The sequence below is a fragment of the Melitaea cinxia genome, chromosome 19 (assembly GCF_905220565.1).
Source record: "Melitaea cinxia chromosome 19, ilMelCinx1.1, whole genome shotgun sequence".
Classification (NCBI taxonomy): domain Eukaryota; kingdom Metazoa; phylum Arthropoda; class Insecta; order Lepidoptera; family Nymphalidae; genus Melitaea; species Melitaea cinxia.
In genome coordinates this window covers 9,174,473-9,200,968 of record NC_059412.1, presented here as the reverse complement: position 1 = coordinate 9,200,968, position 26,496 = coordinate 9,174,473, and the positions used below count along the sequence as shown (strand labels likewise).

General features: G+C 39.0%; 1 protein-coding gene across 1 annotated transcript; it reads left to right on the top strand.

Moving 5' to 3' along the window:
* The first annotated feature begins 1,089 nt into the window (after nucleotides 1-1,089).
* On the top strand, nucleotides 1,090-24,789 carry LOC123662950 (tetratricopeptide repeat protein 5-like). Its single transcript, XM_045597714.1, has 8 exons — nucleotides 1,090-1,278; nucleotides 1,465-1,597; nucleotides 1,975-2,198; nucleotides 3,207-3,506; nucleotides 21,693-21,878; nucleotides 22,263-22,444; nucleotides 23,725-23,869; nucleotides 24,670-24,789. The coding sequence occupies exons 1-8, from the start codon at nucleotides 1,201-1,203 to the stop codon at nucleotides 24,787-24,789; spliced, it is 1,368 nt and encodes a 455-aa protein (XP_045453670.1). The 5' UTR covers nucleotides 1,090-1,200.
* The last annotated feature ends 1,707 nt before the right edge of the window (nucleotides 24,790-26,496 follow it).

Here is a 26,496-nt window from a genome sequence, read left to right as displayed (position 1 = left end):
ATGATATCTTCGTAATATGCCATTTATAATTAAAAAAAAAAAATATTTAAGGGCTTAATACATTTAGGTTTTAAATAAAAATAATTACCTATGCCAAAGAAACAAGGACACAAAAAAAATTAACACTGAAGCACAAAAAAATATTTAATGTAATGTTTATAAATACGACACTAAATCTGCAAAATTATTTGATAGTAAATGCTAATTACAACTAAAATATCCACACTTTAAAGGTTCAATCTTTATTTTTAATAGCTAGGAATTATGTTTAATTTTGATTCAGATTTTATGACATTTTACTACTTTGTGACTGTGTTTTTGTTCAGTATGTCACTTTTATTAGGGAAAGTCCCAATTATTTTAAATTTGATTACATGTGTAGAAATTATTCACTTCAATTGAAGTTTTGTTTTAATGTCTTCGTCCACGACCAAGTAATTATTGTAAGCAATATTAATATTTAATATCATTCACATAAAAATATCTAAGACAAAAGCACAGAGTACATTGTAATAGTAGGGAAAGACACTGTGGGCGCGTTCCACCCAAGAATTAATAAGAATTAATAAACGCTTCACACTCAACGGATCCCCCAGTAGAATTTTCTCCTGTGCTGGGGGTCCGGAAACACATACAATACACAAGCACAACGCCCAGACCACGACTAACATCTATATGGTCGATATGAATGTCTGTCGTGACCGGGAACCGAATCCGCGACCGCTGGCGCAACAGCCAGTGCGTTAACCGTTGCGCCAACGGGTCGTCAAGAGAAGAAGCTTATATAAAACACAACAATAAAACAAGCTTCTTGGGTGGAACGATAGAATCAAATAGAATGGGGCGTTGCGGACGCTTAATGGAACGCGGCCTATATGCTTTGCTATGACAACGGTTGTCATAATAAAGTAAAAATAAACGGTTTAACGAATAAAAATACTTATCTATATCTGAAAAAACTTAATAATTAATAAAACTTAAAATTAATAATTTATGAAATGTTAAAGTTGTATTTGTTCTTAAGTCTTATAACTTCTCTTGATTTACCTTAGAAAAATAATAAACTGAAATATCCAATGTGTCATTTTGTTTGGTGAACTTGACATTGACATTTCTTTGTGTCGAATTGATTAGGGAATTATTGGTTTTTAAATAAACTGCTTACAAAATAGAAATCGACAGATACATTAAAAAATCATCATGTCGGCAAATACCGCCGATACAGAGGATCAGGTCGAAATTTTGGAAAATCTTCCAGAAGTCATGGAAAAATTATCGGTGAGTGAGAATAGTATAGTTTAGTCAACATCATCTCAATGATGAAGAAATAATATATTTTTTAATACTTTTTTTAAACTTTATGATGTGACATGATGTTTCTAATTTAAATATAATTAAAGAAATACCATATATTATCATTGAAATACATTTTAGAATGTTATAAAAAAAATTGTGTGTTTTCAGGATGATTTAAAAGAGCTGTATTCTTATAGGGATTTATTTTTTGAAAATCATCCACTAGACATGGCCGGTGGGAAGAATAAATGTGTAGATGAGAAAAAAGAGATTTTGGTCAAAAAATTTGAGGCTATTGATGGTTTGTCACTTACTTTTATTAAATCGAGAAATAACTAAAAGCTTAGGACATTATGGCATAATATTGAGCCGATATACATACTTTTATCATGTATAAAATTATACCTAAGTAATAATTTAAGAAATTTAATTATTATTCAGTCAGTCAGTTCGGCCTATTGCAGTCCACTGCTGGACAAAGGCCTCCCCACTTGGGGAATATGTCTAAGAAATTTAATTAATTGTAACAAAAATTATCTGTCTTGAATTAAAATGTACTAATTTTTACAAGAACATTTATTATAATGTTTATTATGTTTCTTATTTTAAAATATTTACATATTTTACTTATTTTATAAGAAATCTCACAGAATTAATTAAACGTGTTCATAATTTCAGTGGAGACACAAATACCATTCTCGTTAAGGGCAGAATTTCTATACATGAAAGGCAGATGTTACAATGTTAGTCCAACATACGACCCACGGGCAACTCAGTGTTTGAGCAAGGCGATAAAGTTGAATCCTCACTTAGTAGCAGCTTGGAACGAACTCGGCGAATGTTATTTGAAAAATCTTAATGTGAAGGAAGCAAAGGCCAGTTTTGAAGGTGCACTCAAACATGTAAGTTTAATTATTTATTTTAGAAAAAAAAAGCCAAGCGTAAAACTCGAGAATGACTATAGTCATCACAAAATAATAGGCCTGTTTTGACATTTGTCATCGAAACGTAAATAGCAAAGTAACCATACGACTCGGTATTCGATACTCACGATAGATTGATTCAAGTTTGTATGAGTATTTGATCAATTTGATTATGTAATGTAAAGTGCAATTGATTAAAATTCTGATCAGAAATTTAACTTAAACTTTAATATTGTAGGTAATTTGAAATAATACAATGGTACAAAAGGTCAATTTGTCTTTATTTTATGTTTTTATATTGTTTTCTAATGTTTACACAAATTTTGAACATTATAATGAAACAAGTTTTTTGGATTTAATTGCGGTTTATTAGCCAAATCAAAGTTTCATTTACGGCTTTGAGCACCAATCTCTTTTTTTCAGTAAAGATCACTACACAATATTCAATTACGATTCAAATAAAAAGAAGCTCGTAAAATTCAGTAATTAATTTGTTGCAGCACTAGTGTTTAAAAAAAAAGACTTAGAATATAACTGTTTTTTAAGACATTTCGTAATTATTAGAAATTGCATGCTGCTATAAAGTAAGCGCGAAAAGAATACTCCCAATATATTCTATCATATTATTTAACGCACCAAAATTTTTTACATATTTTTTAAAACACTTTGTTACTCGTTTTTTTTTTGTACAAAATAAATTGAATTTTCTGAAAAGTCCACTGAACAATCAAAGAAAATATCATTTCTACACTAATAATAATTATTATTACTTAGAAAATTCAGACAGCTTACCAATTTTATTTTATTATTTTCTAGTTATTTCTTTATAGCAGTACTAAATGATAACATCATCAAACATAAAATTAATTTTATCAAGTTTAAACTTGGTGGCAATGGTGGCCTACAATTTTCTTCTACCATTTATTTAAAAGGTGAATTGATTGATTGAAGATTTCTGCAAACAAATATAAATTACATTCATTACAGGAACGTAATCGGCTATCATTAAGATGCCTTTCAATAATTCTTCGACATGAAATCGGAGATATGAAACGGAGCGAGTCAACACCAATAATATTGAAAAGTGTCGATTTAGCTAAGGAAGCAGTCGCTCAAGACATCAAAGATGGAATATCATGGTCGGTGCTAGGAAACGCGTATTTATGTCAATTTTTTATGGTGGCCCAAGATCCGTCTACATTAAAACTTTGCATGAGTGCCTACAAACAAGCTTGGATGGATCCCGTGGCGAAGGGCCAGCCGGATCTTTTTTATAATAAGGGTGTCGTAAGTATACACACACACATATATATATATATATACTAGCAGTGCGCGCGGCTTCGCCCGCGTTGAAATCAGTGTGTCACAAAGTTTTCCCGACAAACTTCCAGTGAAACTCTCATCAAAATCAGCTTAGCCGTTCAGTAGATTTTGAGGGAATCGATCACATACACTTTTGGGGACTTTGTTTTATAATACACCAACTGTTGCCCGCAACTACGACTACGATCAAGATGTTTAACGCTTATTATTTTTTTATTTCAGTCACTTGAAATGCTTATCACACTGAGTAACTTTTGAAAAGGCACAATTTAGTATAATTTAATAGTTATTTTTATAAAACCTCTCTATACACCACATTTTTAGTTTTATTTTCAGGCTGCAGTATAAAAAACCTATCAGGCGAACTTATAGCTACTGTATATGTCTCATACAAACTATCAACCCCAATTAAACCCCCTTAGCGGTGGAATATCGCAAAATCCGTTCTTAGCGGACGTCTACTAACTATAATCTACCTTCCTGCTAAATTTCATCTTTGTCCATCCTAGATGGATGGATCATCTAGCGGTTTTTGAGTTCTCGTGATGAGTGAGTCAGTGATCTTTCTATTATATATATATATATCTAAAAGCGAAAGGTCACTCATCACGAAATCTCCGAAACTATAACACCCACAAACTTGAAATTTGGCAGGTAGGCTCCTTATAAGACGTAGACATCCGCTAAGAACGAATTTTATGAAACTCAAATCCTAAGGGGGTCGAGTTTCGTAAAATGCGGGGGTTGCAAGTTTGTATGAAAGTCCTATGTTTTAGAAGTAAAAGACTTGAAATTTAAAATGTATGCCTTATAGATGATGAGAAGGTGTCCAAACAATGTAGCTTTAGAAATCAACGCCCTTTTGGGGTTAAAACGGGGGATAGTAGGTTACTCACTCATCACGAAATCTCCGAAACTATAACCCCTACAAACTTGAAATTTGGCAGATAGGCTCCTTATAGAGCGTAGACATTCGCGAATTTTGAACGAACGAATTTTACGAAATTCGACCCTTAAGGGGGTAAAACGGGGGTTGGAAGTTTGTATGAAAGTCCTATGTTTTTGAAGTAAGAGAGTTGAAATTTAAAATGTACGATCTTTAGATGGTGAGGTGTCTAAATAATGTATATTTAAAAATCAACTCCTTTTTGGGGTTAAAGCGGGGGATGGTAGGTTGACTCCTTCATCACGAAATCTCCGAAACTATAAGACCTAAAAATTTGAAATTTGGCAAATAGGCTCCTTATTGGTCGTAGACCGACCCCAAACGGGATAAAACGGGGGTCGGAAGTTTGTATGAAAGCCCTAGACTTGAAATTTGAACAAAACTAAACAGAATAAAGAACAAAATAGAAAAGAACAGAAAAGAATGGAGTAGAATAGAATAGAACAGAATAGAACAGAACAGAATAGAACAGAACAGAATGGAATAGAACAGAATAGAACAGAATAAGAACAGAATAGAACAGAACAGAATAAGAACAGAATAGAACAGAAGAGAGTAGAATAGAACAGAATAGAATAGAACAGAATAGAACAGAACAGAGTAGAATAGAACAGAATAAGAACAGAACAGAATATAACAGAATAGAACAGAACAGAATAGAACAGAACAGAGTAGAATATAACAGAATAGAATAGAACAGAACATAATAGAATAGAACAGAACAAAACAGAATAGAAAGGAATAAGAACAGAATAGAACAGAACAGAATAGAATATAATAAGAACAGAATAGAACAGAACAGAATAAGAACAAAACAGAATAGAATAGAACAGAACAGAATAAGAACAGAATAGAACAGAACAGAATAGAACAGAACAGAATAAGAACAGAATAGAACAGAATAGAACAGAATAGAACAGAATAGAACAGAACAGAATAGAACAGAATAAGAACAGAACAGAACAGAAAGAATAGAATAGAACAGAACAGAATAAGAACAGAATAGAATAGAACAGAATAGAACAGAACAGAATAGAACAGAACATAATAGAACAGAATAGAACAGAACAGAATAGAATAGAACAGAATAGAACAGAACAGGATAGAATAGAACAGAATAGAACAGAGTAGAATAGAACAGAATAAAAACAGAATAGAACAGAACAGAATAAGAACAGAATAGAATAGAATAGAACGGAACAGAATAGAATAGAATAGAATAAAACAGAATAGGACAGAACAGAAAAAGAACAGAACAGAGTAGAATAGAACAGAATAGAATAGAACAGAACATAATAGAACAGAATAGAATAAAACAGAAAAGAAAAGATAAGAATAGATTCTAGAATAGAATAGAACAAAACAGAACAGAATAGAAAGGAATAAGAACAAATAGAACAGAATAGAACAGAATAGAACAGAATATAACAGAATAGAATAGAACAGAATAAGAACAGAACAGAATAGAACAGAATAGGACAGAACAGAAAAAGAACAGAACAGAGTAGAATAGAACAGAATAGAACAGAACGTAATAGAACAGAATAGAATAGAACAGAACAGAAGGGAAGAGAACAGAACAGAAAAGAAAAGATTAGAACAGAATAGAATAGAACAAAACAGAACAGAATAGAAAGGAATAAGAACAGAATAGAACAGAATAGAATAGAACAGAACAGGATAGAAAAGAAAAGATCAGAACGGAATAGAATAGAACAGAATTTATTATAACATGTTATATACAGATAACATATATATACATCTATCTATCTATCTATCTATCTATCTATCTATCTATACATATATAAAAGCGAAAGGTCACTCATCACGAAATCTCCGAAACTATAACACCTACAAACTTGAAATTTGGCAGGTAGACTCCTTATAGGACATCGACGTTCGCTAAGAACAGATTTTACGAAACTCACTCACTTTCATACAAACTTCCAACCCCCGTTTTACCCCCTTAGGGGTCGAATTTCGTAAAATTCGTTCTTAGCGAATGCCTACGCTCTATAAGGAGCCTACCTGCCAAATTTAAAGTTTGTGGGTGTTATAGTTTCGGAGATTTCGTGATGAGTGACCTTTCGCTTTTATATATATTATTATAGAATATAGAATTTTTTTTACTTGACAAATTTTGGCTTTATGGCTGTTACTGAAATTTCATTTTTTTCATCGTTACTTTTTTGAAGTTTTATAATATTATATTATATTTTATTTGCCCCCGTCGGAGCTCGTGGCGGAGGTCCTTGCTGAGACCTACTCATACGTCTTGGGTAGGAGGGCTCTCGGTGAGAACGTGGAAAGTGGATGGGGCAAGAAGCATTAATGTGGAGGTGGGGGAAGGACCTGGCGGAGCAGCCGTATGGCAGACGCGTAACGGCTGCCTTGCGCCCGGTCCTTGAGCGGTGGATATGCCGTAAGCGCAAGCCCCTCACCTTCTGTCTGACGCAAGTTCTCACCGTGCACGGCTGCTTTCCCAGAAGGAGAATGACGAGCGGATGAGAGAGGAGGCCACCGACGAGGCCTCCGTCCGCAGGCGACGAACGGGGTTGAGTAGGAGGCACTACTTAATGCGCGTTCAGTAACGCCCCTGTGCTCGTGTCGGGCCGGGATGCTCGTGTGGAACCCGGTCCTGCTAGACATGCGTCGTCGAGATTGTTCAAAGGTGAGCCGGACAGTCCCCGATGATGGAGGAGAAGTCTGGCCTTTTCGCCGAGGCCAGCCGGTCGCTGGAAGGATCCTGTTGCCTGTAGATCCGGGACCCTCCAATTAAAGCGGCTGAAGGCTCCCGCAGGGGTTTGGTGGGTATTGCACCCCCCAAGTGCTGAAGCCGACATACGGTCTAGGACTGCCTACCCGGGCTTTCTGGATATCACCCGTAAATGGGTTCCCCTGCGGATTTTTTTTTTATATAGATCATCATTCAAGTGGACTTCGTTCAAAATCTCTTGCATATTTTTATTTTAGATCGCATCAAAAGTTTAGCTAAAAAAAACCGCCCAAGTGCGAGTCGGACTCGCGCACAAGTGTTCCATACTATTAACTAGGTAAACAAGAGTAGGTAAACAATTTTAATATTGTGTGATCATTGCCGAGCAACTGCCACGCGACACCGACACAACGACACCGACACCACTACACTGACATAATGACACACCGACACAACTACACCGACATAATGACACGCACCTTTATACCGACACCGACACTGACACAATTACACCGACATAATGACACACCGACACAACGTCACCGACACAACGACACCGACATAACGACATCGACACAACGACACCGACACAACTACACAGGCTGCTGAAGAAACAGCCCACGTGATCCTGGAATGCGAGGGAGTGGCCACACACCGGGCAACCATTAGGGAAATAAGGACGTTTCGAGAAGCCTGTGAACGCCCCAGGAGGCTCCTGAGCTTCTGGAAGGAGCTGGGCTGGCTGAACTAGTCAGCCCTCTTTTCACACATAACGGACCACCTTTGTGTCTAAATGCGGAAAACCGAGCCCACAACAAATACAAATACAATGGGCCAAATACAAATACAATGGAATAATAATATAATAATTGGGAAGGGGAGGGTCGGGGTTGGGGAGGGATAGAGGTGGTGGGTCCCGGCTGGGCCCTTGGTCGACAGGCGGAAGCCAGTGCGACTGTGGACTCGGAACTCACGCAGATCCCAGCCAGTAGCACTCCCTCTAGTCCTGCTAATTGTATTTCGCCCCGTTTGCCACACCAGCTTTTTGGACGACTTTCCTTGCATAAGTCAAGAACTTGTTCCTGTGGCGGTCATCCTCGATGAGTAGGGGCAGGTTGTGCTTTTCTATGTTAGTGTCTGTCTCATTTTCTGTGTCGTGTCTTAAGATACTATACTTAGGGCAGTGGAACAGGACGTGTTCTACTGTTTCTTCGGTTTCGTCGTCACATTCGCAATACGGGGTGCTGCAGATTTTCCTTTTGTAGAGGTACGACCTAAAACCTCCATGTCCGGTGAGTAATTGTGCCATGCAGTTGTCTATTTTAATCTTATTGATTATTCTGTAGGCCTTTCTTGCATCAGGGAAGAACATCTTGGTTGTTCCGCCCGCGGCAGCTCCTTCATATCTTTTCTGCCATTCTAGAATTGTTGCATCTCTCAGGTTTCTTTTGGCATGAGAGAGCGGGAACAGGTCGTATGCGTGTCTAGCTTTTAGTTTTATTGCTGCTTCCTTAGCTAGTTCGTCCGCTCTCTCATTGCCAGGGATCGTGTCATGTGCTTTAACCCAGTACAAGTTTATATTTCCCCCAGTGGCTTTGAGATCTGCAATCTTTTCTCTTATTTTTAGAGCTACGGGAATCAGGCCGTTCGGGTCGGCCAGGCACATTAGTGCCGATTTCGAGTCGCTGAGCACTGCTGCTGTTTCTAGGGATTTCTTCGTTGTCATAAGTTTGAGGGCTCTGTAAATGGCCACCATCTCCGCCTGGAACACGCTGCAGTAGTCCGGCAGCGAGAACTTAGCATGTCCCGTTTCCCTGCCGTCCTGCCAGTATGTCACCGCGCCACCCACTTTGCCCTCAAGCTTGCTCCCGTCTGTGTAAATTTGCGTTCCGTGTGTGTCTACCTTTTCTAGTTCGGCCCGTTCATTGATGTCATCAAACTCGAGTTTCTCTCGGAGAGCGGGGTGTGGAAGAAGGAATGGGCTCGCCCTCATTTCGAGCTCCCTTCCAGGGAGAGTTGGCAGGGGCTTACCCCTTTTCTAGGGGGAGAATTCCCGACAGAATACAACCAGACATTAGGGAGGAAGTGCGGTGTGATTTGCTTATGAGGTTGGCGAAAAGTCTGGTGATTCTGTCGAGTCTGGTTCTGGTTTGTTTACGTTGAGCGCTCATGCCCCAGACATTAGACCCGTGCAGCAGTATGGGTTCGATTACCGCTATGTATATTGTTCTTATAATATCCGGGTTTAAGCCCCATTGGGCTCTTGCCGTTCTGCTCACTGCTTTGTAGATGTTGATGACCTTGGCCGTTGTTTGCTCGATGTGTGTTATGAAGTTCAAGTTTTTGTCAACTGTGAGTCCCAGTATTTTGAGGTTTGGTGTGAAACTGATCTCGGTGTTGTTTATTTTTATGTTGGGTTTCTCGTACTTGAGTTTTCTGGTTAGGATAATCGCTTGAGTCTTACTTGCTGCGAATTTTAGCTTATTTTGCTCGCCCCATTTGGTGACGAACTCCAGTGCTGGGTTTAACTTGTTCTCGATGTCGGCCCCTGTGTGTCCCTTCGCGACCAACAATAAGTCGTCTGCAAAGGCCTGGATATGCACGTTCGACTTGTCCATTGCTTTGAGCAAGGGGTTTAGTAGTAGATTCCACAATAGTGGTCCTGCAGTTGACCCCTGGATGCACCCCTTGCTCATTTCTTTCGTCGCAGTGGCCCCCGCGTATTTGACCTCGATCGTTCTTCCTGAGAGATAGTGTCTGGTCAGGTTGTAGAGTGATTTGTCTATGTTTGCTCTTTTCAGTTCTTGCAGGATCGTAGGCCACCAGGCGTTATCAAAAGCTCCTTCGATATCTAGGGAGACCACTGCGACAATGAGCTTTTCCTGTATTGCGCCTTTAATGAGTTCCACCGCGTCATAAAGGGCGTCCTCAGTGCTCCTCTGTGGTAAAAATCCGTATTGTCTTGGGCTTATTTGCCCATTTCGCCCCAACTCCCAGAGCATTCTATTTGCCATCATTTTTTCTAGACTCTTTCCCAAAACCGGTAGCAACCCTATAGGTCTATATGATTTTGGGGTCTGGTAATCTGCTTTCCCCGGTTTCGGGATTATCTTGATCCTGGCTTTTTTCCATATCCGGGGGAAGATGCTCATCTGGAGACACCTGTTGTATATGGCTAGTAGTATTTCGGGTTCAGTCCTATAGGCTTCCTCACAGATGTCTGATGTGAAGCCGTCTACTCCAGGTGCCTTTTTAGGGTTCATATTTGCCCATACTGTTTCGAATTCTGTGCTGGTGAAAGGTATTGGAGTATAGTCAGCTGCAATTTCTTCCCCAATGCGTTTTCTCAGCTGGGCCTGCTGACTGGTGTCGGTGCCAATGTCGTCATTTGGGAAGAAGGTTTCCGCCAACAGGAGGGCCGAGGATTCTGGGCTTAGGGTTTTTGTGGGATCGGTGGGGGATCTAAGTAATTTGTCGCGTTCCTTTTTAGATGAATGTCTTATTATTCTAAATATTCCGTCCCACATTGATTCGCGTTCTTGTTTGGTGCAAAATAACTTCCAGCTTTGAGTAATGGCTGTTTCTATACTTTCTTTATAGATCTTCTTCTTTGACTTTAGGTCTTCTATTAATGCTATCCTTCTCTCGGGGTTTGCGTATTTAATTCTTCTTTTTATACGTTTTATATTTTTCTTCATCGTGTCAAGTTCCGGGTTCCACCATTTGTTTCTATTTGGTTTCTTCTCCTTGTTTATTAGTGGTATTGCCTCATTGCAGGCCGCGGTGATCGCCTCCTGGTATTCGCGAACCAGGTCTTCAATTTGGTCGGCAGATGATGCGTCTTGGATGGTGTGAGTATTTATGTTGCGCCGATTTAGGGCGTCGACGAGTGCCGCTCGGAAAATAGCCCAGTTTGCTCTTTTCGTGTTGTAAATTCTGGTGGAAGGGTCTGGGATGTATGTTTGGTCGGGGTTTAAGTTTATGCAGTACTATTTTCCGGTGGTCGGTGAGTACTGCGGAGTCCTCGTCGACGCGCCAGTTGGTGATTCTCGGCAGGAGGTCGGGGGAGCAGGCTGTGACATCCACTATGCTTGCATAAAGTCGTGTACCCCGGTGTGTGTAGAATGTTGGGGTATTTCCAACATTGAGCACTTGTAGATTTAGTTGTGCGAGTAGTTGCATGAAATCTACTCCCCTTTCGTCGTCCTCGTCGCAACCCCACCACATGCTTTTGGCGTTTGTATCTCCAGCTAGTATGATTTTGTCCTCTTTCATGCCGTTTGAAATGGTCACGATGCGGTCGAGGTGCGGTCCGATGTCTGTGTCACCCTCAAGGTAGATGTTTATTATCCCCGCCCTGAAGCTGTTCAGGGACACTTTAAAACCTATGACATTGCCACTTTGGAGAGAATAGTCCTCTGTTATGACGATATTTTTGTCAATTATCACAGCCGCCGATTTGACAGGGTTTGTTGAGTTGGCTCCTGTCCATTGAATGACCCTGTGATTGGAGGTGACAAACCCTTTAGCTCCGACATAGGGCTCCTGCAGCAGGAGGATTGAGGTTTTGCGTTGACCTGGACTATTTTGATGGCAAGTGGGCCTGGTTCTTTAGCAAGCGTAGTTTATAGATGATCTAGCAATCCGGTCCCACTTGCGCCATTCCGGGCAGTCGGAGCTGTATGCGGGGTGATTCGTGGGGGTTCCTCGCGCTGAAGCGCAGTTGCTACATGAAGGTTCGGTGTTCTCCCTTTTGCACTGGCGGGTATCGTGCTTTCCTCCGCAGTAGCCGCAAGTGGACTCCGCATTACAGGCGCGAGCCAGGTGACCAAATTTCAGACATTTGAAGCATTGCAAGCAGAGTTTGTATAGGTATAACCGGAGTGTAAAGACGTATTCGCTTACTCTGCGTCTATTTTTATTCAATAAAATTGTAAATTTTGCTCGTTTGGTGGTACTAATTACATTGGTGGGTGTGTGAACCTGAGAGAGAGCCGAAGACTATCCCAGTTGTGTTTGTGCTTCGTTAGTTTTTGGGATATAATCGAAATCTAAAACTTTTGCCCCGTGCACAGTTTGAAAAAGACGGTATACGATAAAAAGTGTCAGTGAATTTTAAAAGTTCATAATAGTCGAAACAATATCGTTATCTTCGTCACAGACATTTCTGTATAAACGGTTTCATAATTTAGACAAATCAACTATTGTGTCGGCCTTGTGGTGTGATGTCATAGACATACGTAAACATTTTCACCAGATGTCACTGGATCGAATCTCATGAACTTCCTATAAACATTTTTTTTTGTAGTTTTAATTCTATTTAAGTTATTAGGTATTATATTTTTTGCATTCATTGTATGTTTTTTGTCTCCTTCTGTTAATTTTTTTGTATATATTTTTTTTGTATTACTTGTAAATGTCATTTTTTTACGTCATCTTTATAAAGTTAATTTTTTGACTCATTATTTTTAAAGTTGTTATTTTCGAAATTGAAGAATATTGATATATTTATTCAACAATAATGTCTGAATTTACACCTTGGGGTTGCTGTGATGGGGATGGGGTCGGTGATGAGGGTTTCATCAGATGTAGTAGCTGTATGAAAATATTTCATTATGAGTGCCTGTCTTTAACTAAATTAGTTGGAAAACCTGATCATTGGAAATGTCCAACGTGTAAGAGTAAAACAAAAAAAGCCAAAGCCAAAGCCAAAGACGTCAAAAACAGATACTACCCCCATTAAAAATATATCCACAACCAGAGGTAGCAAAAGGGTTGCTCTTAATTCGCCACCTACTGAGGCTGCGTCACCTTCAACTGATTTCGTGACTGCTGATGTGGTTCGTACGGTGGTTCAAGATGTTCTTAAGGAACAATTAGACACCATGTATACGAAACTGAGCGACTGCTTGATTAGAAACCTTAATGAACAACTTGCACCCATAAAAGAGGAAATGGAACACATCACTGACTCCATGTCATTTATGAACGAACGATTTGATTGCATAGAAGGGCAACAAAAAGTCGCAGCTGAGACCGTAAAGGAGCTGAAGGAAGACAACAACAAGCTAAATTCTAAAGTGATTGATCTCACAAGACGTATAAATTATCTTGAACAACAATCGAGGTCCAATAACTTAGAAATTCAATGTGTACCGGAAAAGAAAAATGAAAACTTAATGACAATTATCTCTCAACTGGGAAACACTATTGACTATAAGCTGAATGAGCATGATATTTTAAATTGTACCCGCGTGGCCAAACAGCGCAGCAACTACTCGCCCCAGGTCAATAGTAGTACAGTTGACTTCAACCAGAATTCGTGATCAAGTGATAGCTGCAACGTACAAATTTAACAAAAGTAACCCAACCAACAAATTAAATACTGCACACTTGGGTTTTGGTGGCGAAAAGTCACCTGTTTTCATTTAAGAACATCTATCTCCTCAAAACAAGGCACTTCACGCTGCAGTTCGAATTCGGGCTAAAGAAAAGGGTTATAAATATGTGTGGGTGAGAAGTGGAAGAATTTTTGTAAGAAAAAGTGATGACTCAGGATACTTATTCATTAGGGATATGGTGGACTTGGATAAATTAGCTTAATAGCACTTCTGTATTTTAATGCATGTTTTTTTATTTATATCTTGTTAAAGTTCTCTCAATTAAATATATATTATCAAAATTGTCGAGGTCTTCGAACTAAAACTCAAACATTTTATAATAATATGTGTTGTAATAATTACGATGTTATAATTTTAACAGAAACATGGCTTAATAACTCAGTATTGGACGGTGAGTTGTTTAACGATCGTTATGTAGTTTATAGAAGAGATAGGGAAACTCATGGTGGTGGCGTGTTGATAGCTGTATTAAGGAGCATTCAATCTAAACGAATGCCTCTTTGGGAGAGTTCGTGTGAAGACTTGTGGGTGACAATTAATGTCCGTCTATCATGTAAGGTGAATCAACTAGCTCTATGTGCAGTATATATGGCGCCTCCTGTTCGTCTTGATTCCCTTAAAATATTTACAAAGAACTGTAGTTCTGTCTTGGAAAAATATTCCTTACCGATTTGTATTATCGGCGACTTCAATTTGAGTCAGATTAATTGGAAGTTAATTGATAGTGTTTGTCATACTACTTTCTTACCAACTTTTTGTAAGCATCTATTGGATTTTACTCTGGTTAACAAAATTACTCAATTCAACCACGTAACAAATAAATCTGATCGCACTTTGGATCTAGTACTGTCTAATGTTGGTTCTTGTGTTGTTAATAAAAGTGTTTGTTCACTCAGTGTAGTAGATTGCTATCATCCACCATTGTTAATAACTGTTGATTCTTCGGAGGATAAAAGATTGCCATACAATCCTGAGACTATAGAACACAATTTCAAAAGGGCCGACTATGATTCCATTCGTGAATATTTCAATCAACTGGACTGGAAACAACTGCTTGGTAGAAATAATGATGTTGATGAGATGGTTGGCAGGTTTTATGAAGTTCTAAACAAGGCAATAGAGCAATTCGTTCCATTAAAGAAAGTTAAAACTAGTTCTTATCCGCCGTGGTTTAGTAAAAAATTAATTAAAAATCTCAAAGAAAAAAATAAAATAAGACTTCGATATAAAAAATGTAAGAACCCTCGTGATCGAATTGAATTGAATATTGTTGGTAGCAGGTGTGAAAGGCTGGCTACGTGTTGTTACAATGATTACATGGGGAAGCTAGAAGTTGGATTAGCCAAGAATCCTAAGTTGTTTTGGTCTCTAGTTAAAAGTAAAAGAGGTGGTTCTAGTCGATATCCAGCTAGTATGTCTGATGGGAATATAACTACGTCTGATACGAAGATCATATGCGATATGTTTGCAAGTAATTTTTCCTCTGTTTATGAACAAAATCATAACACAAAAACAAACGTTGTCCGTTCAGATTTCCTTTTATCCTTAAAATTAAATTCAATGTCCCTTGAAGCGCCATTATTGGATAAAGAAAGTATTCTAGCTAAATTAGTAACTTTGGATGATAATAAAGGAGCAGGTCCAGACGACGTGCCTCCTTCTTTCATTAAAACATTAGCGGGTGAATTAGTTCATCCGTTACTAACAATCTTTAATACCTCTCTTTCTACAGGTGTTTTTCCTTCAGTATGGAAAACAGCAAAAGTAGTTCCAGTTTACAAGAATGGAAGTGAGGAAAGTGTTTCAAATTATAGGCCTATATCAATACTTTCTGCATTTGGCAAAATATTTGAATCACTTGTTTGTCCTGTCCTTCAGAGACATTTTCGTATGTATATTAGTGAACACCAACACGGATTTGTAAGTTTTAGATCTACCTGCACTAATCTTAGTACGTTCACTGAATATTTAGTGGAGGCTGTCGATGCTGGTAAACAAGTTGACGTTATCTATACAGATTTCAGTAAAGCCTTCGACAGAGTTCAACATGAAATATTAATCGATAAGTTGTCACATTACGGGATCACAGGGACATTTTTGTTTTGGATATCATCTTACTTATCGAACAGAGGTTTCTATGTAGTAGTGAACGGATTTAGCTCTAGCACTCGTAGTATAGCTTCAGGTGTGCCTCAGGGTTCTCATTTGGGGCCTGTCTTGTTTAACATATTTATAAATGATCTACCTAATTACCTTCAGTTTTCTGTACCCTATTTGTTTGCTGACGATTTAAAATTTTTGAGAATTATAGAATCAGTTTCTGACGCCACGTTGTTGCAAAGCGATATTGACAAGCTCATCGAATGGTGCAGGTTAAATAATATGCAACTGAATTATAAAAAATGTTTCTTCTTGTCGTTCTCTAGAAAGCAATATAATCATACATTTGAATACCATATTCACGACAATTTGATTCAGGAGGTGGACACTATTAAAGATCTAGGTATTTTGTTTGATAGGAAAATTACTTTTGTTCCTCATATTGAGAATATTTGCAACAAAGCTTCTAAAATGTTGGGATTTGTGATCAGGTACACTAAAGACCTCAAACATAGAAATTCTAAAATATTATTATTTAACTCTTTGGTTCGCAGTATCTTGGAATATTGCAGTGTGGTGTGGCGTCCGCATTACTGTGTACATTCTTTACGTTTAGAGCGAATACAAAAACGATTTTTGTGGCATCTTGCGTTCTCCGAAGGAAAGACAAAAAAAGTTACTTCTTACAGTAGTAGACTTCAGTATTTTGGTCTACTATCATTAGAAAAACGTAGAGAACTATTAGACGCAATGTTTGTCTACAAAATTTTTAACAACAAAGTTGATTGTCCACATTTGTTACACTCTTTTAACCTCCGTGTTCCCAAGCGTACTCCTAGGAGACCAATTACCCCTCTATGCCCCCCTCTTAGAAGAACTGTTCTAGGTTCTAGTTCCCTTGTGCCACGAATCTCTAAATTTATAAACGGCTGTAGTGGTTTGGTTGACCTTCACGCTGATTCCATCTATTCCTACCGTAAAAATGTGTTAAAATATATGTACAGTATTTGACAATGTCTTTGTAATTTTATTATATTCTGGTACCATCAGCGGACAAAACTTTTCTTTTTCTAGTTTTGAATATTTTTGGATAACTAAGTTTAACTAGTAAGTTTGCTGATTGTAATTTTTTGTGTAATTTTTGTGTAATGTCTTTATTGTTATGCATGTGGTGTTTACCTTTAATTAGTTATTGCATTTAATTTTGTAATATTTGTAATTAATTTTAAGTTATATTAATGTAAATAGCTGTAGGTAAACCTGTTAAATTAAAAAAAAAAAAAAAAAATTGCACCACCGGGGACTGGTCTGTGGCAAGAACGCTCTGAAAACCGATCTTTACCTTTTGGTCAACGAGTAGCTTCCATATTGATGGATCCACCTCCAGAATAACCCCGCAGGTTTCGGGCTTTCTGGTTTTAGTTCTTCTGAGAACCTTCACTCTATGGGATTCCTCTGGGATGTTTTGGAGAGCTTTAGAGTTTTGATTGATGATTGCTTTCTCTATTTGGTCGTTTGAGAGGTCGTTAATGACCCCGTGCAGCCTCAGTTGGGGGTTCTTTGGTTTTGGTTGGGTGATTGTCAGGGATTTGGTATGTTCTTTGAGTGCGGTTCCCAGGGTTTTTCGGTCCGGTTCGTTATCACACCCGATGACCACCTTCTTATTTCTAGTTCCTCTCATCTGGTTTATCCCTATCCCCAGGTCTATGACATTTATTGTGGATTTTATTTCTTTTATGACTTCTGCGCTGGTCTGTCTTGGGTCCTTAGATTCGACTACCAGAGAGTATCGGGGTGTGGCCGCCACCCTCGCGTATGTAGATGCCTCGGCTTGTTGCTGATTTGTACCCTGCTGACCGGGATAGTCGAAGGATGGTTTCCCTGTATGAGTGTATTTGGTGGCGTAGGCATCCCCTGCACCAGGGAGGTCTCGTTTTTGAATCAGCTGGTTTGATGCTGTGAGGTCATGCGTTATGTTCTCGACCGCCACTCGTATGGGTGCAGCAATCTCCGCCACCATGTCCACAGATTTCCGAATCTCTTTTCTAACCTCCTCCACACCCGCCCCGGCCATTAGACAAGGTTCCAATATCTGCTGAACGCTGGAGTCTATTCTACTTATGCCCGCTCTTATTTCAGCCCTGATAGGCTCCAGGTCCGCCAATGCGCCATGGGTGGGGGTCCGCGCGGACGATGGTGCTCCGCCTTCCTGGACCACCTTCTTTAGGGAGTCGAACTCTCTCAAGAGGATATCCATCCTTGTATCCAGGGCCTCCTCTATATGCGCTTGGTCATCAGTGCTGTCGGGGGGCGGTCTATTTTTAGGAGAGGTTATTTCGATAGTGCGTCTAAGGCAGTCTATTTGGTTTGATACCGAGTTCATGGTGGTATGGAGTTTCTGAATCTCGACCCTGATGTTTTTAAACTTGTCTTCTCTTGCCGAATCCGCCCTTGGGTCTGGCTCGTTTTGTCGTCCCTCCTCTAAAACCCTTTCAAGCCGCCTGATGACTTTAGTGGCCTCGTGGAGGTCCTGGAAAGGACCGGTTGTTTCGTAGTTCAGCCACTTCTGAACCTGATCTATTGCTGCCTGGTTCCGCTCAAGGTCCTCCGTAGCTTTGACCAGTTGCTCGGCCAGCGTTTTTCTCATTGCTGCCATTTCAGCAGCGTGCGCCCTTTCGGCCCGTTTTAGTTCCTGGGCATGTCTGCCCCTTTCCTTCTCCAGGCTGCACTTGTGGCGCGACCTGGAATCGGACAGGGCCAGCACAGTCTCATAAAGGGACTGGAGGCACTCCATGGCGGTGGCCTTGTTTTCTCTCCGCATGTTCCCTGCTTCCTCCAGCGCGGTTTTGCCCCTCTGAAGCAACTCGGTAGCGTGTCGCGTGGCTTCGTCCATATGGGCCCCGTGGCCCCTTATGTGGGAGGGCAGCAGGCTATCCCGGCTACACTGCGAGGTGTCAGAGGCCTCCGACAGACGGTCTTCAGTGTCGGCGACCGTGCTCCCTATAGTGCCAGGCAGATCAAATGTCTCAAGAAGGGGATCGTGATCCAAGATGTTTACCTCTGGGGTCCTGAGGAGCTCACTTTCTGAGAGAGTGACTTGTCTCGAGGCCTTCCTCAGGACTTTTTCCCTTAGGGACCCTTTCGATTTGGCTGAGGCATTTGACGGACTTTTGGCGCTGGTCTTCTGGTTTCGTGGTGCCTCCACTGTTCCGGTCTTTCTTTGGGAGTCAAGTGTCGTTTTTCCCGGGCATCTTGGCGTCTGGGCGCCAGAAGGGCCCGGTTCGGCCGAATTTCCCGCCACGGGTTTCCGAGAAGGGTTGGTGGGAGGTTTGTCCGCCATTTTTTGGTGTTGTTTGGGACTGGAGATATTTAAAATGGTGAGGAAATATGCCCAGGTCTTAATACTATACTAATTCTAACTTAAATCTAACGAAAAGTGGAGAAAGCTCCACCTTTTGTCGGCGACTCTACGTAGAGTCTCGTGACCAGGATGAAAAGAAAGCCCTTGAGAAGGGACAGTCAATGGAAAAAACCGCGTCGCTCTACGACCAGCGGTTCCCGAGATATCTTATCTTCTAATTTCGTTCTTAAACGGCCCTAAGGACCCGGACTACTTCTTTAAAAAACAGAAATTCGATATTTCGGGAACCGCTGATCGCAGAAACCCGTGCGACGGCTCTCCGTGCTGGTCTCCAGCTGCTCCGTCCACTCCCGGTCCAAGAAACAGGATCGGGATGTTGACTCTACGTAGAGCCGCTTTGTGCCTCTAGCCACAGGTCTCAACTCGACAATAACACTATAGAAAACCCCGAGTTGATGTGATTAAAATCAACGGAGTTATGGCTATTTTAAGTTTTTTAAAATGGCGACCAATATGGCCGCCACGAAATTTAAAATTGCCCGATTCGGCCCCCGTTACTCGAAATGACCGTCGTCGACGATAGGGCGGGATAGGGCGTCTTATGATCTACAAAACTAGACTAAAAAGAAAATTTTAAAACCAACCCCCGATTTTTGGGGGTGGAAAAACTACTATTTTAACGCTTAAATTACAATTAAAACTACAAAAAATGGTACAAAAATTCTACAAAAAATTGAGGCAACTATTTACACTTATATCTAACTTATAAAGTCCTGTTTTTACTATAATATATAAAGGTTTTTTTATTGTGCGGAAGTAATAACGTCGATGTCGAGGTAGTTGTGGGTAATGCTGGGTAAATGTGCCGAAACTCAAAGGATGCGTAAATTGATGATTGAAAGTTGATTGAAAATGTGCCAGCGACAATCAGTGAAACCGAGAAGCAGAAAGCCAAAGCTAAGCTCGTAATTACTATTGACTGTTCGTTATATCTGCATATCAAGAGTGAGACTACAGTGAGTGGTCTGAGAAACAAATTGAAACAGTTATTTGATGCCACGGGATATCAACGTATCCACATAACGTAAAAGGATACAAACTGTATAATCCAAAAACTAGAAAAATTACTATGAGCAGAGATGTAATTATTATGGAGAAAACAGAGTCGGACACAGATTAGATAATACTAAATAATTGTGAAGAAAAGTCAGAGAAGGATGAAAACTTGAAGATGAAGGAAGGTTACCAGAAAATTCAGTTTTAGATCCAAATGATCCAACATATAATTTGTGAGTCATTGACTTCGATGATGATTCTTATCAATCTATGGCTGAAAAGGGTATGAAGATGATGAAGTTCAGTCACAGAGTATGAAGTTCAGATGGAGCTGGATACTAAGCGTAGGAGATAGCCAGTAGAAAGGTATGCTATGACCAATATATGTATTCTGGACAACCTGGAATCATACGATAAAGAACTCAGTTATAAAGCTGCAATGAATGGAGCAGATAAGGAACAGTGGAGACAGGCGATGAAAGATGAACTGGAGGCTTTCGACGACAAGCATGGAAATTTGTAGATAGGAAAGAAGCTGATAGAGTGGTGTAGTGTAGAAAAGGTATGAAAGAGATATATAATAGTATGAGTTATAGGGCAAGACTGGTCGCGAAAGGTTTCACCTAAAAAGAAGGCGGGGACTATACTGAAACATACTCACCAGTACTTTATTACTCAACATTAAGACTTTTATTTGCTTAAAGTGTCAAACTTAACTTTGAAATTACTCATTTATATTCCATTTTTTTGGAACAGTCTTATTTGGTAAACACATACGGCGTACTTATGACCATAGACATTATTAGAATGAATGAACAATATCAATAAGCCATAGACAAAGTAAAAATAACTTTACATCGAAATATTTAACGATACCATATTGCTGAAATTATTTCAAAAACTTCGATTATATTTCGTAAATACAATCGACTTATATTTCGTAAATACAAATAACCTGTTAGAAATTAGTTGCTCTTTGACTGAAATAGATAAAATATCGCACTGATTTATTCATGAAAATGTGGCTACCTACCACATCGAACCATGTTTTTTTAAACTTCAGCTTTTATTTCGTTTTCATCATCTTGTATGTCTGCCTTCCGCCAACTAAAAATTTGTCAAACTATTACTGACCCAGGTTCCACTTTATTTAAAATGTTAACAAACTGCTTCTCATAATTATGTGCATCCATGTCGCCGTGGTAATCCCCATAATGTTTTTTGGCCTCAAAAATCCACTTTGCGTCTTCTAAAAATCCATTGACTGATTGATACTAACACACCGATACATCGACACCGACACAACTACACCGACATAATTATACACCGACACAACGTCACCGACACAACGATACCAACACCGACACTAACATACCAATACATCGATACCGACACAACTACACCGACATAATGATACACCGATATACTGACACCGACACCGGCGTCAGTGCCGACACACCGACAATGACACAACTACACCGACACAACTACACCGACATAATGACATACACCTTTACACCGAGGACTACGACTACGACTACGACTACTCGAACTTCTCGAACTTTTTCAGGCCTTGAAATACGAGGAGTGTTACGAGGAGGCTCTCCAGATGTTCGAACACGCTTGCCGCCTGGACCCTGCGTGGGCGCCGCCTCGAGCCGAGCTGGCCGCCCTCACCGCCTTCTTGTCCGCGGCCAGCGCGCTCGTACGTACGCGGGGCAAGCTCAAGGCCAAGCGCATTGCCAACATGGTGCAGGTGAGTAGCGTCTGCCTCCTCACTGACTGACGTGGTGCAGGCGAGTAAAGAACCCATATACTTACCTTTTCATTCAGCACGCCACTGTCCAATGTGTTTCCTATTAAGAAAGACAATAATTTATTAGTTAGTAAGTGTGTAAAGTGATTTATGAACATTATTTTAAGTATAGCATATTTATCCTTATGAAAGTTACTTCATCATCATGACTTTGTGTTCAATGTTATGTTATGGAACTCATAACATTAGAATTTTTTATCCCGGCCATATTTCCAGCTATATATATGCCGGATAAAAAATTTACCACCCAACTTAGCTGGTCGCTGATAAAAGATAAACTTAACAAGTTGATAGACATGGCAAAATACTATAAATTTGTTTCAGTCGATTGATAAGAAAATGATGTTGGGTGAATATGGTTCAGGCACTTTTCACACTTTTGGTTCAAGGCGTGATGTCATCTTGGAGCACGTGAAGATAGATCAATTGCAAGAGGGTCCAAATGAGGGAAAAGTTGTACTTGGAAGAGTAGTAGGCTCCATACATAATGAAAACGCAGTTCCTTTGTGAGTATTAGTTACTATTAATTTGGTTAGCTGTGCCTGCGACTTCGCGTGGAATATTGTCTTTGGGTAGAATTTTTATTATTTGGGCTAATTATTTAACAAGTAAAACACATACGTATAAATACTTTAATGAGTTATGTGTAGTCTTTTCTGCAAAGAGCTTATTAATTTGGGTAAGCATACTTAGGCATATATTTTTTTATTTATGTATTCGCTATCTGAACGCAAATTCTGATTATGTAACAATAAACTAATTTCTGGGGAAGACACTGTGGCCTGTAACACAGCTTTTTTAAGCTAGCACGGGTCGCAGGGCTTCTTGATAATGTAAACTACATAATTTGAGCAAATAAAAACTATTTATTATTTATTATTTATATTTCCCCACCTACACGCCCCCCCCCTCCCCCTGCGGCTGAACAGCGCTCATTGTGTATGACGAGAAGCTTAGCAAGTTTCTTACTCCGTAAATGTCACATCAGAATAGTTTTAATATGTTGTCTCTTGTCGCAAACTTATAAAACATTCACATAAACCTTACATATTTCTATACAAACTTTCATCCTCTATTCCCCATTGTTATTTTACACCCTTGAGGTTAAAACTTTTACAAACTTTCGAATTTAATATTTATTTATATCGAATCAACAGGCAAAGAATAAGTCTTAAGTTTCAAGCTTCTAGCTCTAAAAATGACGATACTTCCATACAACTTTTCATTCCCACCTTTCAACACCTTACTTTACCCTTTTTTTCGCATTTATGGTCATATAATCGGATCAGTAGTTTTGACGTGAAAGCGCGACAGACAGACAGACGGAAAGAGACTTTCGCATTTATAATATTAAGTAAGGATAACTCACATTCTACTCTCCTACTACACTCGAATTTGAATGGGACCACATGACAAGCACCACATTTCGAATAAAAAAAAAAACATCAAAGTTGTTACACCCAGTAGAAGGTTATGAGGAAACACATAAAAGATACGGTCAAACCTTCTCCTTTTTCTTGAAGTCCGTTTTTTTAATACGAAGAAGTAGCCTATAGATGCCTGAACCACCATAAGCATCACAAGCACGTTTCCGATTCTACCCTCGACCCTCCCTAATTGCTCTGGCCACCTTATTCACTACAGTAACACAACTCAACTTGAGAGCAGTGTTATATATCTATGATTGTAAAGTTGAGGTTACCAAAATCTGGCTGCTCCAGATTTTGAGCAGGAGTCCCTGCTGTGCCCCGTCCAATGATAACAAGTATTTTTTAAATATTCTCAGCACGTTCGCGATAATCGACGAAAGCATGCAATGCGTTTGCGTTACGGTTTACAACTGGGCGGACGGTCGGGGACCTCTCATTGGTGATGCGGTTGCAGTTCCTGAGCCAGTGCTGTCTTCGTGCTCCATGAAGACTGATGTGGCGGTAAGTTATCTTTGTAAGGACCAAAGACATAATTTAAGGACAAAACAGTGCGTCTTTGGTGTGACAAAGCCTGCGGTCACCAACCCGCCTGCCCAGCGTGGTGACTATGGGCAGAACACATGAGCTCACGCTATTTTTGGTGCGAATTTGTGGAGGCCTATGTCCAGCAGTGGGCTGTATTAGGCTAAAGTGAGTGAGTGAGTAGTTTCGGTCCAATACAGTTCTCTAAGTAATATGACGGCCAATGGCCCGTTAGGTCACTGGACCTAAAATTTTGACACAAGATTATTATTTTTTTAAATATATATTCAAAGAAATCCAACAATTTGTAACTTCTAAGACTATATAATTTACCTTGAACACATTTTTATGCCAAAAACGTTGCACCGACATGGTGCGTTCCACAGTGGTAGACGACGGAAGAGAGAGTAAAGTTTTGAGCTTTAATTACTAAAACTAATTTTCATACGTTGGGCAGTAATTCATTGGTATCCCAGGTTGACCCGAGCCGAGGTTATCGAGTTATAATATCTGTCCAATTACAAGTTGGTCAATATCATCAATGATTCTGTTTTACATAAATAATAACTACAATTTTTTTAAAGATTGAGCTAGGAATAGTTTGTTTACAATAACTAATAAAATATATATTTTAGTTCTAGCTGTTGCGAAATTCTAATACCAATTTTGTATATATTTTGAAAGGAATCAATCAGTAAATAGACAAAAAATAAAAATCCATAAAGAGTATTCTTAAAATTTTCTTAGCTTAAAATAAATTGTATTTTTTTCTGTTTCAGCAATTCGAATTTAAATCGATACGAGTAAACAATCCGTTGTTTTTATTGGTGAACGGTAAGAGAGTGAGTCGCCATCAGTTTGCCAGTACTCGCGTCACAAGTACCTATGAGATACACTGACGGTGTGGCTCAAAACGCTATATGCGTTTATATTAACTGACTAGTTTAAAACGACGGACTCTTAAAGTGTGTGCGCGAGACTAACGGACATTTTTAATTTCTACTCGTTATAGTGGTAGCTTTGAAGCTTCCTTGAAGCAGGAAATATCTTTCTAAAAATTTGAATAAGCCCCGACCTTACAGAAGATCACAGCTAAGTAATACTGCCGTCAAGTAGTGTTTCATGTGGTGAGGAAGATGGCCAAAAGCTCCGGGGGGGGGGGGGATAGGGTTGGCAACGGGCTTGTGATGCTTCTGGTGATGCAGGCGTCTATAGATTTTGTAGTTTAAAAACGACTTTTAGACTGTGCGTTATGTATATGTGTCATAATCGCTAGACCAAATTGGTCTAAATATTTAGCAAACGTTGGCGCAACCTGTTTTACCCTGTTGTTGTATATCAGGGGTCTAGTATCAAAATTAACAAACTCTAAAGTATGTAATTTTAATAGAAGTGAAAATCTTTTAAGCTGCTGTAAGGCAAGTATGCTGTAAGCAAGTAAGGTCTAATAGATTAGGGTCATGTAGAACTGCATATTCCAACTATTTAATGTAAAATTAATAGGAATGAGTTTAATGAAACTAATATTATCACACAAATAAGATGGAGATTGCTGATTTTGTTACTAATGTTGGAGTAATGTTGGCATTTGATACATTTCATTGTCATTTAGAAGGATATTGCTGCATACTATACTATATACTACTCACATTAGTTTTGCATGTATTCAGGGCCGAAATCAATGAAACAAAATTGTGAAAAAATACTTTTATTCAAAAAATTAAAAACTTATACCCAATACAATATTAGTGGTCTTCTTCATAATATAAAGTTGATTCCTCCTGAGATAAATCATCTTCACAGTCAATGACTTTTTTGTAATATTCCAAATGACTTAAACTACGCTACTCCACGCCATAGTATTTAATCAACAAGTTTTTCACACCATTTATTTTATTACGATTAACTGTTATGCCTGAGTTGATTGTTTGGGGCACCATCATGTTAACATTTTTATCTTTTCGATAAATATTAGCAAAGCGGCCGAACTATGCTCTGTAAAATGTCTCGCCTTGTATTCCAAAATTTTCCTTATTTTTTGTCTTTTTAATATAAAGTCTTTTACTCTCCTTACACTTAAAATGCCACTGTCCAGGTGGTTTTATAATGTTTCCAGCTGCTGCTTTCCAGTCGTAAACTGGACAAGTTTCATTTGAATGTATAATCACTTCTTTCCTCTTAACCTCTTTTTCTGTATGAGCAAATATCCGGTCTGAGGGCAAGTAGGATTGATGTGTAACAGGGAAAACTAATTCTATATGGTTTACAGTATTATTTTCTAGTATCCATTTACAGCACATGGACATGAATTTTTGTTTTGACCACCACAGCTATCTGCAGTCAACCGTATGGTCGAAACGTTTGTGAAATCTGTATTATTAAGACGGTGGTAGATTATAAATGCTATGGTGTTTGAGTCTTTGCTATATTGTTCTTCTGTCCATGTCCAAGCAAATACATTTTCTGGTTTTAATGGATATTTACAAGAACCTTCAACAACAGTTTAGTTATGAACTTATAATTGGCGGGAATAATAAAAAAACTGGTCTGCTATTTTTGGTATTAGTTGATTTTTTTGGCAGTGGAATGATATTATTTTAGTATTT

Excerpts from the sequence above, each read along its gene's own strand:
- LOC123662950 (XM_045597714.1), top strand. The coding sequence starts at position 1,201 with ATGTCGGCAAATACCGCCGATACAGAGGATCAGGTCGAAATTTTGGAA. Across the intron at positions 21,879-22,262 it reads GCATTGCCAACATGGTGCAG|TCGATTGATAAGAAAATGAT; the intron begins GTGAGTAGCGTC and ends AATTTGTTTCAG. Across the intron at positions 22,445-23,724 it reads AATGAAAACGCAGTTCCTTT|CACGTTCGCGATAATCGACG; the intron begins GTGAGTATTAGT and ends AAATATTCTCAG.